General features: G+C 40.0%; 1 protein-coding gene across 3 annotated transcripts in view; it reads left to right on the plus strand.

Moving 5' to 3' along the window:
* The window catches only part of lsamp (limbic system associated membrane protein), a 1,252,509-nt gene that overhangs the window by 1,187,909 nt on the left and 47,358 nt on the right, over positions 1–17,242 (plus strand). For all 3 annotated transcript variants that reach the window (XM_030743581.1, XM_030743582.1, XM_030743580.1), the window contains one exon: positions 804–891. In XM_030743581.1, the coding sequence (XP_030599441.1) occupies positions 804–891 (88 nt within the window). The remainder of the gene's footprint in view (positions 1–803; positions 892–17,242) is intronic.

The following is a 17,242-nucleotide window of genomic DNA, read 5'->3' on the forward strand; positions in this document are numbered from 1 at the left end:
GGATAAATATTACATCACATCATTTGACACATGAACTTATGACATCGAGATAACTGTATTTAGGGACTGTAGCAGATGTTTAATGTCAAATAAATAACTGTAGAAATGTACTTAAAGCAGTGGAATTCCAGTCATGTGATTAGTCCAGCCAACAAAATCACTTTTTTCCCAGCATGTCATTATATGCACTTTTGTTAGGTGCATGGTACTGACGTATGCTGCACAGGTAAACCGTGATCCCTGTAAATACAGTATGCAACCATAATAAAAGTTATGAATTTTACTATATTGGTGTATATTTGATTGAGCAAATCTTGCATACCAAGTTTTTATTGTACAATTAATGGGGATGGACAGTGTCTGGCAATGAATGTAGCAGTTTTTTAGACAATGGACAGTTGAAATGGTCCCTTAATCAGTCACAGATGTAAAAACATTTTGGAGTATGTAAACATATGACGACTCCCATATTTATCTATTTATTTATATAACATCAACAACATCGCATGATGGTTGCTGGCTGGCTGGCTGGCTGGAATGGATGGATGGATGGATGGATGGTTGGATGGATGGATGGATGGATGGATGTCAGTTTGCCAGCAGCTCAGACAAATGAAACAAGTCTGTATGGGCATGTACTAGTCATAGAATTGTAAAAATGGAAAAAATGATGCCTATAAGGAAAAATGTTAATATAATGCATATTATCTATTTAAAATATTACACATTCTGCCAGTAACATTGTCGTAAGTAATTAAATGTTCTTTTACACTAATAAATAACATTGTGTTTTAACATGTTAGGTGGATGTGTATGACGAGGGCTCATACACCTGCTCCATACAGACTAAGCAGCAGCCCAAGACCTCACAGGTCTACCTCATTGTACAAGGTAAGCTTCAAACACCTGCTTAGTGCTGGAAGAATGTGAGCACAGGCACAAACTGCCACTGTCAGTGCATTACACACTTTAAAGTATATTTTAAATATCTGAAGACTTACATAAAGCTTTGTCCAAGAGTTCACAAGCAGCATACACAAATGTAGCCACTCATTGTTAAGATGTTTTAAGGTGTCTGTATGGAAAATAAAGGAACATGTTGAGAGGATTTAAAAGAAAACTGTATTTTAGAAATGCCTGCCACAGAAACAGAATACCTTCTTTTAGTTCAGCTGAATCTTAAGTGCACTTAAAAGTCTTAAACAGTTTTACACTTCAAAGAATATGAAGTTGGGACTCCTTAATTGGGACAGCTGGAAAGATGAGAGTCAAAGATGATCAGGAGAGTGAGGAAAAAGTTATATTTTTCCCCCTTAAATCTATTTCAGAAGTTGTCCTGTGGGTATCGGGCTTTTGGCTCATGAGATTAAAGAAGAACCAATTGTGTAAAATCATAAACTTTTTCTCACTGAGAGGGCTGACAAAAAGGTTTAAGCTTAAATACATACTGTAGTCATGTTCAGCTGCTCCCACTTATTTTAACTGGAATTCTGAATGTTTTCTCTAGGCATGGAAAATTATATCTGCTAACCGTCAGACCCAAACACAATTTTCTCAACTAATTTTAATTTTTTGGTTTAAAAATTGACTAACTATCTCAACATAGATCATCTTGGTACAATTACATGACACCGATCCCAGAATGCTAAACCAAGCTAGAAAAACTGGGGTTATTATGGTCATAGATTTAATTCTGAACATCCACCAACAGTCTGCTATCATTTTACCAAGAAATAAGAACTTATATGTCAACAAGACTTTGAAAAACGTATCCATTTTTGTTTTCGCTTGGTTTGATAGTTCTTCCTAACAAGTCTATCAGAAAGCTTAAGGTGGATACTCATCAGCCCATCTCTCAGGACTTTACTGGATACCTTTATATCACGTGTTTTAGAAGGGAAATTTGCACCTTGTTGTAACCCCTCTGTCTCCATTCATGAAGGCGTCTCTTGATTGTAGATCTTTCAGCCCTTTTGGTGTTGCTGAGCTGGTCAGTGCGTTCATTCTTTTTAAGAATGTGCCAAATTGTTGATTTGGCCACAGGATAAGCGGAAGAGGATGGATGGATGGATGGATGGATGGATGGATGGATGGATGGATGGATGGATGGATGGATGGATGGACGGACCACTTGTCATGGTCCTGGGCCGTCTGCCCAGCGTTTTGTGCTTAGTTTTATTTTCCCTGAGTTTTGTCATTTCCCAGTTTGTTTTGATGTTCTTGTTCCCTTTGTCCCTGTCTCCCCTGCTTCCATGGTCTTGCCTGTTTTGTCATTTTGTCTTGACCCTGACCTCCTGTGTTTTCATATTGAGTTTTATTCCTAGTGTTGTGACTAGTCTGCGTCTCTGTCCCGTGTCTGTGTGCCAGTCCCCCGTGTCTAGTCTGCGTGTATCTTGGTTAGTCACTTCCTGTTTCCTGTCTATTGAGTTTTGCTTCCCCTGTGTTATTAGTTTCATTTGCTTCACCTGCCGTGCCCCGCTGTTCCCTCTTGCTCCGATTACCTATTGTGTATTTAAGCCCTCGGTTTTCTTCTGTTCTTTGTCGTGTCATCGTCTATGTACCCGTTGTGTGTGTTCTCCGTCCCTTGTATCCTATAGTTTAGTTCTGGCCTCAGCTCAGCCCAGTTTATTTGTTTATCTTCATTTCAATAAAAGTACACTAAGTTCATCACTTCCAAATCCTGCATTTTGGGGTCTTCCTGCTCCTGCCACACACAAGCCATGACACCACTATACAATAGAAAAAACCCTTTCAGATATTTACTATAGCTTTTGTTGTCTTTTTATACTCTTCAAGATTTGTAACATAATATTTTATCTGCCTGAAGACTTTATGGCGTATTACTGTCTACATACTGTCTAAAAAAGAAAATCACAGCCAACATATAATCTTGGCACTATCATTCTCGTTAAAACGTTTATTCTGAGCTTCAAACTTGGCTGTGATACAGCAACTGCACACTTTTTGTACAGTAATTGTTGGCCCTTTTCAGGCTTATTTAAACCTGTAATTTTTTTTTCTGAATTGATTGCAACCTCTTGGGACTATAAAACAATAAGAGCAATAAAAACATTGAGTTGTGTATCAAGGTAAAAAAAAAAAAATGCCCGTCAAAATGCCAGGTCTCACTAGTTAGGTTTTCAAAGGCACAGTTTGACACAGGTTGACAGAATTTTTTCTTTTGAAAGATCATTTTATAGACCTGTGCAATATTTGAGTTCTGAAAAATTGCCAGTGGTTTCCTTGATTGCTTGTCTGAATGTCAGGCTTGTATTTTTGCATGCTTTTCTTTAAATTATGAATGCCTTAGCTGTCTGTTGATCAAAAAGTGACAGTGAAAGCTGATGGAGTATTATATACTGCATGTACTGTGATAAATCTAATGTTGCAGCTCAATACAGTTCACCAATGCTGGAGTATGTTTTTGTTTTAACTGTCCTCTCCATTTTGAACCTACTTACTGACTAATGTGAAATCCAACCCCAGATAAATTCTACAGGCTTTCAGTGGAGGAAATGCATCACCAGTAAAATTTCACCACACAATAGTCTACTGAAGAACTTCTCATCCTGCTATGAACTGAAGATATCATCCATTAATAGCATTTTTAAAGGTCAAAATGTGAATTGATGCTGCTCTTCGGGATCCATGGCAGCAAATTGCCTCTTCTTCCCAGAATCCATTGTGTCTGATTATTCAGTGCTTGATCATTGGAACGTCCTGTGTCGACTTCCAGAGGTTCCGACGGCAGTCTCATTCATCACAGCTAATGCGACAGTTATAGCCAAACATTGATTCTGTTGCTTTCTATCCCTGCTATTTTGTCCTTTGCTGTGCCTCTCAAAGTCCTATTCAGTGTTGATGCCATTGTTATGCTCATCTATTGTATTTCCCTGCTATGTGGGTGTAATCCTCTCCTTTAGGTTCAGTTCAGCATCTTTCATCCAAATTGCCTTGCGGTGCCAAAGGCGTAGGTTTCTGGCAATTACTGTGAATGTGTTACAGTGAAAAAAATACTGTAACTTTTTATTTACTTTGAAATTTTAGTCAAATATTGAACACAGATGTGCTCAAGTGAATGCAGCATGCAGATTTAATAAGTGCAAGTTCAATGCTGATTTGCAAATAACCGACTGCTTATTCAACTTCAGCTTTTGCTAGCTTTATCCATTCTTTTTGCACTCTGACTTTAGTAAGAGAAGAGAAGAGGAGAATGTGTATTTGTGGTACCACTATGCCATTACAAGCAGCAACGTCAATGAACCCCCCACAAAACCCAATCACCTCTGCGGGATAATAATTCACCCTGCCTTCATCTTTTAATGGGTATGAAAATGTTCCAAGCATCAAACATTGCCCCTGGTTACAGACCCAAGATCAGGTTCATATAACCAAAGCTGACAATTTTCTGCTAGCAGGGACAGGGAAGTAATTGGAAAACAAATGATCAGACAAAGTAAATTTGTGGTGGATGAAAAAGTGGCAGACTCGTGGGGCTCCGACTAGCGATACCAGGAATCAGGGTCACTGCACATGACGAGAATCGCAGTGTAAGGCCAGGCTTTTCACCCCAACCCAATTAGTTTTTTTATAACATACAGACCGACTTTGGTTGATCAGCCAGTGTAAGCCAGTGCTGTGAAAGTTTCAGTTTAATGGTTGCCAACGCTGCTTAGAAGAGTGACCATATGATTGAATGCACACTTATGTCAGGTTTTTATGTGGTGTTAAAAAAGTAGATTAATATTAGATTCAGAACGTCTTACATTAGATACAAAAACCTACCTGTTTCACATTCTCATAGCCTGTGGAAGTATTATCCAATCATGTACACATGAGACGCTTTGTACTTGAACCTAATATAACTCTATTTAATTACATCAAGCTAAATTCTCCACCATTTCACCAGCTTGGAAAAAGTACACACTATAGATGTTATGTCTTATAGCAGTCCCACTGAGGGGGCACCGTCTGTTCTTTTTAAGATGATATCCACAATGTTAAATCCTTTCTGAGCCCCATAAAATCTGTTTGCCCAATTAATAATACCATTTCACACCTAAAGGATGGATGGAGGTAGTATATTTCCCTGAAAATAAAGGAAAAATATTTGACATTCTAAAACATTTAACAGCTTAGTCCTTTATAAACACTGTCATAATGAATAAGCTAAGGTTTTCTTCAAGCTTATGTACACAGGAATAAGGGAAATTTGAAATTTGCCTTCATAATTTTCTTTTTTTAACATGATTACTCAGCCTGTGCATTTATGTGCAAGGTGTCCTTGTCTGTGTTCTGTCATAAGTGGAAGTGATCTTTCATTCCCAACTCATCAGTTTGTCAAGGACTAGGGTTGCTGGATTTAAGGGGCATGTTTTAACAGGCATCTTTTCTTAACCCTAACCAACAAGAGGCTTAGGTTTAGGCTTTTAGGGCCTAAACCTAACCAGCAGGTAGTAACTAAAAACCAAGGCCAAAAAGGAAACAACCTCCGTATGACAACTTTGCACATCTGATAAATGTGGCCATTATTTCTCAGTGGCCAAAGTGGCCGTGACTGGAGCATCAGCGCACCAATGCTAAAGGACACATTGCACATAATGGGAAATCGCAGGAACCACCTGACACAATGCATCTGACTTGCTCCCTATTAAGGGGTACACCATTAAACAATTTATATGACAATAAGCAGCTAGCAATGAGACAAAAAAAGATGGGAGCAAAAGGGTGAGACAGTGAGTTGACACAACATAGTTGTAAAGGATAGTCACATAAACGGCATTAAGTCCTGTTAAAATAGATATGTGATATAGTTTGTACAATTGCATATGTTTTTGTAAATACAATCAAACTATTATTTTTTTTTTCTTAAATTTCCAGTGTCATTGAACATTGTATTTCATATAAATAACAGTGGTGGAATAGAGATTAATCAGGAAAAAAAAACTATGTAAAATCAGAACAGTTGTGTCAGTGATTGATGAAAAATGCTGTATTTTTGCCAAATAGCCTCTTACAAAAATAAGCAGGTACTGCCTGCAATTTGTGTTTCTTTTTCCTGGCCATGGATAGTGTCTGTTTGCCTTTGTCACTGAATACAGAAGCAGGATCGGAACGGATAAAGATAAATCAGTGACCATGAACAGTTATGGCTACAACGTTTTAGTCTTTGGAAAATAAACATCTGTATTGTATGCCTGCAGTGCTGAGTCCCGTTACATCAAGCATAAAACTAACACAGCAGACAAACAGAACATCACACAACAGTCAAACATGGTGGTGGTAGTGTGATGGTCTGGGGCTGCTTTGCTGCTTCAGGACCTGGATAACTTGCTGTAATTAATGGAACCATGAATTCTGCTCTCTACCTCTAAAATCCTGAAGGAAAATGTCCGGCCGTCAATTCATGCCCTGAAGCTCAAGCTCACTTGAGTTATGCAGCAGGACAATGATCCAAAATACACCAGCAAGTCCACCTCTGAACAGCTCAAAAAAACAAAATGAAGGTTTTGGAACAAAAGTCAGACCTAAATCCACTTGAGATGCTTTGGCCTGACCTTAAACAGGCCGTTTATGCTGAAAACCCGGGAGGACAACAGATACAGAGATTCTTTGAATCAAATTAAAAGAGGAGGAGCAGTGCAAAGTATAATTAATGTTAGGTAAGGTACCACTTTAAAAAGAAGCATAAACCCAAATATAGCCTAAATCCCCATACCAGCAATTTTCTTATAGTCTTCTATGCAACCAGATCTACAGCAGCACTGTTTCAGCAAATTCAGCAAATCTTACTATCCTGTGCTAATGTATTTCATAAAATGCAGAGGCCAGGGAGTGATTCATTCATCTCATGAAGTCCTCTTGTAATACTCATCCCACAGGACTGCAACTTTTATTTCATTTAGCGGCCACTGTAACTAACAGTCCTCCAGCAGTTGCTGACCCCAATCAGAAATGTTAAAGCTCGTTGAACTCTGGCTTCCACTTGTGGATCCAACATTTTGATGTGCTGTTTCACCAGTCAGAAAAATAATAGCATCCACGGCCGATATGTGAGTCAGCTTTCAGTGCGCAATGTCTCAGATCATTGGTCTAATCACTAGCCACAAGTAGATCGAAAGTCATCCTGTTGGCTCGTACATCCCATACTAAATGAGCCATAACAGTGGACTGACTTTGACTGGCTCTTTCCTAATGTTAGTGATTACACAGTGAATCCATGTGTGTCTATGTGCATGCTATGTGCGTGTCTTGGTTGTTTCCCATATTCCTTTAAGTCTGTCAATATTATCGATCCTGTGTTAGTCTCCTTTCCTCTTTTCTTTTCTTTTGTTTTTTTTCTTTCTCACTCGCTCACGATGGTGCTTAATCAGCTGATTCAAATCAGCATTGATCTGATGCTGTAGGTTTTGATTGAGAGTCAGCAGTTTAGAATTTGCATTGCCCTTTATGAAATGAATCAAGCCACTACTATCTTTTAAAATATTGATTGTTTAAGCATTGTTAATTTCAGTATGCAGTGCAGCCCAAATTAAACTTCAAACTACATTTGCTGGACTGTAAGTTCTTACTTACTTTTCAGTGTAACTTTGTGTTATCTAGGTATGATCAAAACTTGTGTAGCTTGGCCGTCTTAATTAGCTGTTTAAGCTACAAGTTATCGCAGTTATCGCCGAAGCCTTCTTTGTGAGCAGCTTTCCCTCCAAGACAGATGGCGTTATCCATTCATAAATGTCACAGAGAATGACTATAAAATAGCAGAGAAATTGAAGAGTCCCATAAACAGCTGTTTCCTGGCTGCTGTGATCTAATTTTAATATGTTGCGTCCACTGAGAAGTGGCACATGCTAATGTACTGCAGACACTTGTTCTGGAGCACGGAGACTTGACAGAATTAATACAACAGGATGTTTTGTGTTTGTGTGTGTGTGTGTGTGTGTGGGAGGGGGGGGGGGGGGGGGGTCACAGCATAAAATCAGACAAATACCTGGTGCGATGTTCTGGTTTTATTTACTCTGACAAGGAGCTCAAAGAAAACCTTTTTTTACAATCCTAACACCATTCCTCTCCAACCTTTGTTTTTTTTTTTTTGTTTGTTTTTAATCTGGCAAGAGCTCTGTGTTATGTTTGTTTTCAGTATTATGAGCCTTAACATTATTACTGACTCCAACTCAGCCACAGGAAGCAACCGTTATCCAATCTCAAGATCACTGAATTTCAGACTAAGATAGCAACCATCGAATGCGCCCCTCTTCAACACTTATCCAGGCTTTCTTCCTTTCATTCCTTCCATCTTTGTATCACAATGCTGTGGTATTTAAAGAGCTAATCCGCAGAACTCTCCAAAGGCAGCTGTGTCACTCTAAAGAGCACGCTAGCAGGAGGGGACAGGAGAGTGTGCAGACTCATATGTGTGTCTCTGTGTTTGCACATATCTTTTCCTCTGCAGTCTGGGCGAGGAGGAGGACTGACCTTTTTACAATTATCATGGGACAATCAGAACCTTTCAGTGGTGCGTGTGAAGCCATCTACCCACTATCTTCGTCTTCACTCCTCCTTCCTCTCCTGCCTCTGCACACCCCTCTTGCTTGTTCATCTTGGACCACCCTTATCTGTGCTGTTACTGAGGTGTTTTGTTACCTCCTCTCTCACTAACCATAGGGTTACATGGACAGGAAGGGACATAGAAAGACTGAGAGAGGCTGAGGAACTGAAAGAGATTCAGTGGCTAAGAGTGGATTAGGTAGTGTATTGCTTTCATTAATTCTAGATATCGGCAGTCTGTCTGGCTCTACTGCTTCAGCACCGTGATCACACCCACATACACATTATTGCTTGTACTGCCGCCAGCCATGGAGTGCAGACTGGATGATTCCTCCTTATCCATCTGAAAAAAGCATGTGGAAAAGAATGAAGCTCCACTCACTAAATGAAAAACACATCAAAAAGAAATTCTTCCATTAAAAGCTCCATAGTGTCTGCAGCAACTTTTCATTGAAGGTAAAACTTTTACACCGCAAGGTCTTTAAAGCCACGAAGGAACACATGGAGCATGGCACTTTAACACAAATTAGATTGCTCTTATGATATACACCAGCCTTTATAGCATTCAATTCAGTTTTATTTATATAGCACCAATTCACAGCAACAGTTGCCTCAAGGTGCTTTAGACTGCAAGATAAAGAGCCTACAATATTAGAGAGAAAACCCAAACGATCAGATGAAGCCCTATGAGGAAGCACTTGGCAACTGTGGGAAGGAAAAACTCCCTCTTAACAAGAAGAGACCTCTGGGAGAGCCAGGTAAAGGAAGGGACAGCCATCTGCCGTGTCTAGCTGGAGGGTTAGGAGAAAGCGAGCACAGAGACAGAAAAAAGTTAATGACATGCATTATGGCAATTAAATGCATGGGGGGGGGGGGGGGGGGGGGGGGATTATGGGAAGGACAAAAGATGCTGAATATGGAGCTGCCAGGCTGGAGGAAAGAGGAAGACCACAGAGAAGATTTGTGGATGTGAAGAAGGAGGACATGCAGGGGGTCCGTGTGACGGAGGAGGGACAGGGTGAGATAGAGGATGCAGATGATCTGCTGTGGCGACCCCTAAAGGGAGCAGCAAAAAGAAGAAGTTAATACGTGGCAAAGCTGTAAGCACAAATCAATATTCTGGCCACCTCATGAAGTAGACTTTACTTTTTGTATTCTTAGTTGCTTAAACTCTGTTATGTTCACAAGGTGTTTGCTAACTTGGGCTGTCTTTGTTCATATAGGGTACATTAAGGTGCCTGTTGCCTACACATGGGCTAACTATTAACCGTTTTAGCTACACTGTGGTAAGAGAGGTGTAGCATAATCAGTATTATGTGAAGGTCTCAGGGGTCTGTGTGAGGAGTGCAACTCCTTAATTGCAAACACAGCAGAACTACTATTACTGCTAGTACTTCTGCAACTTTTTCTGGAGACAAACCACCGTTTATTCAGAAGTAGAATAAGCAGTTGACCATAATAAGTACAAAAAAAAAAAAAAAAACCCCTGACTTTGTATTTTTAGAGATGGGCTATTTGTGCTTATCAGGAGCAACTCCTCATACAATTTAAACAATCGTTTAGCAAATTTTCATCCAGAGTCACCAGTTTAAATGCATTCTAACATATCTGAACTACATCTCTGTCTAATTTTAGCCCGTAAACATTCCTGATAATAAGAGGAAGTCGGCAGCCGGCATCTACTGTTAAAGCACTTTAAAACCTCACAGAAAAACCCTGCAGAAGTACTGGCTTGGTTGAAGGGCAACGGTAAGCCTTGCCATGCCTCATTATGCCTGCTGTAAGCATGATGGCAGATCACCAGCTAGACCCACATACATATACACTAGCCCTTTGGGGACAAAATTACAAGTAGTTGTCACACTGGCCATTATTCTATCCAACTGGAGGAAGAAGAGGAAAAAGGCAGAGTGAGAGTGGGAGAAACCCGCCACACACATTTTTCATTGCCTTTGAACCTTCATAATGAAACTGACTCCTTGAAGTTTTAATGAAAGCAACAATTTACCATTCGCTTTTTCTCCCTGGGCTGCTGCGGCTTATGTTGCTTAGACTGAATCTCTAAAAAAAGAATGTTAAAAAATAAAATAAAATAAAACTGCAGTCTCCTTTAATCTTCTTTATGCTGGCTGCGAGAGGTGCTCTCATGCATTTAAATGGGGCCATCCCATGGACACACATGACAGCTGAGTATTGACAGGGGCTGCAGGTGAGCCAGCGGTACTATATTTCACAAACTAACCAGGCAAGCCAGTGGCCATCAGTTCTGGCCAGCATCTCCCCAGCGTTATCTGTGATATAGAGGACCGCTATTTCTTTTCTATTGCCTCCGCTCCCTGCACGCATCCCCATTACTTCTACAGAATCTGCCAGTATCTTTTCCTTCCATCCTTCTCCATCCTCTGTGTGACCCGGGCCTGTCAAATAGATGGACAGCCCTTTGGCACAGTTCTTCTCACGCCCATGAATGCCTCTAGAAGTGAGATTGAGTAGCGCAGTTTATTCTGACCCCACTTGCTTTCTCTGAGGACAAGAGAGGAGGTTAGGTATGTGTAGAGGTTGCATCAGTGTGTGTTGACTGTGTCACAACATGTAGCAGTGGTCCTGCATAAGTAAATGTACGGGCTTGTGACTGCTTTTTAAGAATGTCACCTTCATGTGCGACACCTATGTGCTTTAAAACTTTTCACCTTGCTCTGGATTAATGGAATCTTGTCACCTTTTCATCAACGTCTGCGCCTCCTGCGTTACTCACGGTCATACTCCTTTGTGTAGCTTTTGGTGGCTGAACTTACTGTCAAGCTGATATTGAGGACAATCCTTCCCCTAGGCCGTCACCTCTTCATCCATAAGAGCAGAGACACAAACAGGTTTTACTTATGACACAAGGCACCTATATTGAAAATTGTATGCTAGATATTACCAGATATTGCTCATCTTGTACTAGTGATATCATTAGATCCCTGCCGGGGTTTATTAATGACTTCTACCTCGTACATGTTTCTAGGCCCACGAAGGGGAGAAATCAGCATGAATAAAAATTGTCTTTGTGTGCACTTTTGGTGTGTGTTCGCAGCACTGACTTCCACTTCAGTCACAATGAGCAGTATCTGATTTCACATGCCTCCTGATGGCTCAGCTGTATCACGCTCAGCACCGCTCAGACCTATGTGGATGCAGTCTGCTTCCCTGCTCTTCTTTTTTCTACTGTCAGCAGTTAGAAAAAAGAAAAGGCTTTCTTCAGTGAGAGCATAAGCCATGCATTCTCTTTTTAGAATTGCTAGCAGTATGGCTCAAGGGATGGCAATATTTCATTTGTTGGCCTGTCACAGTTTGTAAAAAGCAGGCAGGACATGTTTGAGATGTAAATTTTAGTAGTCAACAGGCAAAAGAACGAGGCAGAAAGCAGAATATTTAGGACAGTTTGGAACTGGCAACAGGTAAGAATAAAAACAAGAGTTCAACATGGGGGGAAAAAATGTAATAACTAATGATTGGAAAGCAATGGCAGACTTGAAAAATTTTGTTCTGACCTTAAGAGCGTCTCTGACTGGCATGAGCATTGATCCGGCCATGATTGTGGCTTTTTTGTCTCAAAAGTTTTCTTAGGCAGGCAAACCAAGTGAAAATATGTCACTTAGAGTGCCCATATTAGGCTCTTTGGGTCTTATCCTGTCCTCCAGCCTGCATTTATTGTTTTTCTGGACATAAAATGTCTGCAAAGCTACAGGTCAAAGTCCATGCCTAACGAACTCACTCTAGTCCTCAGAAAATTCTGCTGTTAAGAATGAAATTATTTTTTGGAGTCCAAGCCTTTCTGTGGTTACTTATCTATCTCACCATAGCCCTTTTCAGAGCTGGGATAGAGAGCATTGCTGGCTGGAGAACACCACCCGGTGCTCACTGTTTCATGTTTAAAATATGTTGCACTTCTGGAAACACAATCAGGATTATCTCAAGTGAAGTGTAAGCACACTTTTGAGCTCTGTGGGTGTGTGTGTGTGTCTATATGTGTATGAGTGTTCGATCCAGGAGCAGCTGCCTCCATTCCCCCTGCACAGGCTTAGAGAGACGTGATCTATTTCTGATTGGGAATCACAAATCGATGTTGGTAGTCCAAATTAGAAACAGAATTGATTAGACATGACAAACGGGTGGCATTTAAATCTAGCGCGCCAGCATGAAAGTGACATGTAAATGTTAAAAGGTCCCATCTAATAACATTGCTGTCACATCTTTTAAAGAAAGAAGCTCATTCAGACATGAAGCCTATATAATTCCTCTATGTTTTGTGCTAGTATAGCTCATGGCTAATGTTACCATCTGTTTCTATGCCCAGTGCTCACATGTACTATAGTTAAATACAAATTCCCAATAAGGTAACTCTTATTTAGATGTTTTTGTTTTGTTTTTTCTGTGTTTCCAGAAAATAGAATAACCATGAGTGATACAAACACACCCCATTAAAGTAAGACTGCTTATCGTAGTATAGATATGTATACTGGTAAAATCCTAAATTAAATAGGTTCTGCTGTCTTTTTAGATATATATTTATAAATATATAGGAAATGCTCACCCAGAAAGTCCTTGGGTTATAGACTGTATATAAAAGATGGATTTAGCCGTTGTCATGCTATGGCTACTGTATGTGTGGACTATTATTTAAAGGTGTCAGGTTTTGCTTTTTTTTTTTTTGCGCATCACCATTTTATTTTATTTTCAGTAGAATGGGATGAACAAGGAGTAGATCTGAACAAGAAAACCAAGAATAAAATACATGCCCATTTAGGAAATGAGAATAAAAATGACCATCATGCTGTTTTTATGAAGACTTGTGAAACTGGTGAGCAGGTTGGTGTGGAATGTAGGTGACTGTGGATAACTGGAAGGTAGCAGCGAGCGAGTGAGGTGTGAATCCATCAGGGATTCTCTTCTCACTCACTGTTTAGTGCTTATTACCTAATGGTAGCTTCCTGACATGCTAGTATAAGATAATGAAGCTGGCTAATATTGTTTGCTAAAAATCAGCATTGTAGTATTTGTCCTAAAGCACCACATCCCCAAACTTCCATATAGACTCAAATGCTTAATTCTCAGTTTGAACTGAGACCTAAAATTGAGAATTTTACTAGAATATTACCATCCTTGTTTGTCTGGAGTGATTTAAAGAGAAATTTGGAATTCATTGACTGAGATCAAGTGCTTTGCATGCATTACATGCTCATGCACATCCTCATGTTTTCTAGTGAGTCTACTTGGCTGCTACATCTCCCAGTGCCCGCTGCCCCACCAGATGTCTGGCATGTTGTTCAGTTGGAGCATATGGTAGCCAGCGCTGGTGCAGTGCTTTACATACCGAGTCTTATGTGAGGCAGGAGAGTGCTAAACACTTGTTATAGAGCATATGTCTTGTTGAATGTGTTTTTGATTAAGGGCAGCTTTTCAAAAATGGTGAGGTAGAGTTAACTTAAGGGGATTCAAAAGTGATGCAGGCATGGGAAGCCTTATCTCATCTGACTTCCTTTGGCTTAATATTGGAACGTGTGACTGAAATAAAAGTGAAATTCAAAGCAGCTTAAATTGCGCCTTGATATCACTTAGTCAGTTTGAAGGTTTCTTTATGAGAATACACATATGCTTTAATCACCGCGGAGGCCCTGAGAGACACTATGAATACACCTCACTAATGAGAATAATATTGCTTATCACTTACTGAAGGAAAATATTTATGACTCTTCATTACAATTTGCTGCATAGGCGTCTCACAGCTAAAAGTAGAGTCAAGAATGTGTCTCTACCCAGCAGTTTGATGGCACAGCTACAGACAGTATTTGTTCCTAGGAGGGTCTTTGAGAGTTGGCACAGGTCGGCTGCTGCCGTGTCCACTGTAGTAAATAACATATGGGCTTGTTATCTCTCCTCAGAGCTAGAAAGCACTCAACTCCAGCCACTTGCTCATTAGACTGCAGCTCAAGGCAAAGCACAGGCACAGAGAGAATGAAGGAAACAGCGAGGAGACAGAGTAAAAGTGACAGTGATGAGGTAAGAGCTGAGGTGATGGAATGGAAGCGGACAAAGGGAACGGCAGACCGAGGTTATGCATATGTAAGATGTGTGCAAAAAAAAAATAAATAGTTTTCACGACTAAATGTGTATGTTAAAGGCAGCAACAGTCACATCTAAAAAGTAGGGAAAAAGAAGGAAAGTGCATTTTTCCATCAGATGGTATAGGAGTATGAGCAGCCAAAGCAGCTGTAAGCTGTGTGTGTGTGTGTGTGTGTGTGTGGGGGGGGGCTCCAGCTGAGTGTATCAGGTGCTCGCCACTGCACCAGCTGTTCACAGCTCTTCACACAGCAAGAATCAACAAGCTGGTGGAGGGTCCACAAATCTGGAACCTAATCAAAACTAACACAATGGCACCACTTTGTTTTCACATTTCTGAGCCAATAACACACAGCGCAAGTTTTCCCAACTCTGCTTGCTCAGGATTATTCAAATCAGTGTTGTCCAACTTAACTTTAGTCTTATAAAACATTTCACTGTCATTAAGTAGCTGTTGTCTTGTGTTGGGACATTATTCCCTCAGTATTTTTTTTTAATCAAACTGAGTTTGAACATTAAAAAATAGTCCAGGAGGAAATCTTTTAAATTGCTTCTTCAACTCTGTTTCAAATGCATGAAAGAGAGGCAACTCTGTATTTTTTGAAAATTGATAAATTTCTCTTGCTTCAGCACTGCCTGGGATAAGGAAGACCATAGACTTCCTGTCTCAGTTACTGTATGCATATCTGCATCTGAGTAATGAATTCCAACTCTGTTTCTGTAACTTTCTGTAGACACACCTCTGGTATTCCTTTGATAAATGCCACCCACCATAACACTGTTGCAGACCAGCGCACCACCAACAGTAACAGCCTGCCACAGCGGGACAGTCTTTCCCGCCACACTGCAAAAATCCAAGGGGTTTACAAGAGCTTAGCCATCAAAGTTCCCCAAGGTCTCAATCAGGTTTGGTCCACTGAACCCACACCCCACCTACAGGGTGGCATCCTGGTGGCAGACACCCAGATATCCAGAGCTGATAGACAGATGGTTTTAATGTTGTGGGGCTGATCCTTGTATCTTTGGAAAACCACAAACCAAGCAATCTCTGTTGTGCTTCTTAAAAAAAAAGGAAAAAAAAAAAAAAAACAGAAGTGCAAAACTGATTCAATCAATTCCAGTTGAACAATTTTTGCTTTGCTATGTATCATTTTAACTTGCTGGGATGGTATTTACCAACAAGCACTTTGCCCTCAGCTTTTGGTCTTACAGGGGGAGGAAAAGTACCAGCTCATGAAATTTCCTGTGACAGCTGGGGTAGATGTTTGCTGTGTTGTGAATGTACTGTACCATTGTGCTCACACAGCCACTAAACCATTAAAGTGCTTATTGTGTTGTATGGATCAAGAGTAAAGAGTGCTGTAAGCTGGTTATTGCAGTATCACATCACAGGTATAATTTTTTTTATTAAAATGGACTGCTGGATTCACAGCCATTAAGTCCAGATTAGCTCATCGGGAGGAGACTGATAGTTGACTTTTATGATTACAGGATTGGTGGGAAGAGTAATGTCAAATATTTAGAAGCTACAATTAAAGTCACATTCAGACACGTATTATTTTGTGACTTTATTTAAAATAAAATAAGACAAGAGGGAGGGCAAATTTACATTTGAAGCACAGTCTTATTACTGTGAGGATGTTTCTTCTAATTTAAACTGAGAGAATATTCTGACACATTTGTTTAGCCATAGTGTTGAGTTTTTGAGGTAAAATCCCTTATAGGAAATGTTACATTTAAAAGTATATATATATTATATATATATATATATATATATATATATATATATATATATATATATATATATATATATATATATATATATATATATATATTATAAGCTTTAGTGTAGAAAACTTTTACCTGAGCTGATGTGCAATCACCCAGAAATATTTTCTGCATTAGGAACTAAGTGTGGTTATTTAATTGGAAGTGTACCAAGTGAACGCTGTCTTCACATATAGTTAAATAGATTAAGGCCCATAATCTGCTGCTCCTTCTTTTAATTCCCAGAGGGCATCTACCAAACTACCTGTACTGTCCTTTATAATGTCTAAATGTGCATTTGGGTGAGTGGATTTCTTTAATTACAGATTACATCATTAAGTATCAGGTGGTTTGTGCTCATCAGGCCCTTTGCTCGTTTGAGCACCGAGAGTCCATCACCGAGGCTGCAGACTGAAGCAAAGAGCCTTTGGGCCTGGTCTCAGGTTAAAAGTTAATAGCTGCTAATCAAAGAGTCTGGAGGCTTCTACTCTGGGGAGGGGTCTGAAGTGTTAACGGTCCCACGTAGACACACACACACACACGCAGAAATGTCCAGACAGGTGAACACACTTTGATTCTCCACATTATAGGGTGCGCTTTAATTTGCTGAATTGCAGCAAATGGGGGCAAATCAGGTAGTGATTTGATTAGTGAGCGCTGATTGCTGGTTTGAATTCCTCAAGGGCCTCTGAGGATCAGGGGAATTATCCTGAAAGGCCATTGGAATGCCACAATAAGTCAAGCTATAATTTGATAGACCCACTTTAATGACCGAGTAGACAAAGAGAGAGAACATTGTGGCTTTGAACCTCTAGTTTTACTTTCAATT

Source organism: Archocentrus centrarchus, chromosome 13 (genome assembly GCF_007364275.1).
Source record: "Archocentrus centrarchus isolate MPI-CPG fArcCen1 chromosome 13, fArcCen1, whole genome shotgun sequence".
Taxonomy (NCBI): Eukaryota; Metazoa; Chordata; class Actinopteri; order Cichliformes; family Cichlidae; genus Archocentrus; species Archocentrus centrarchus.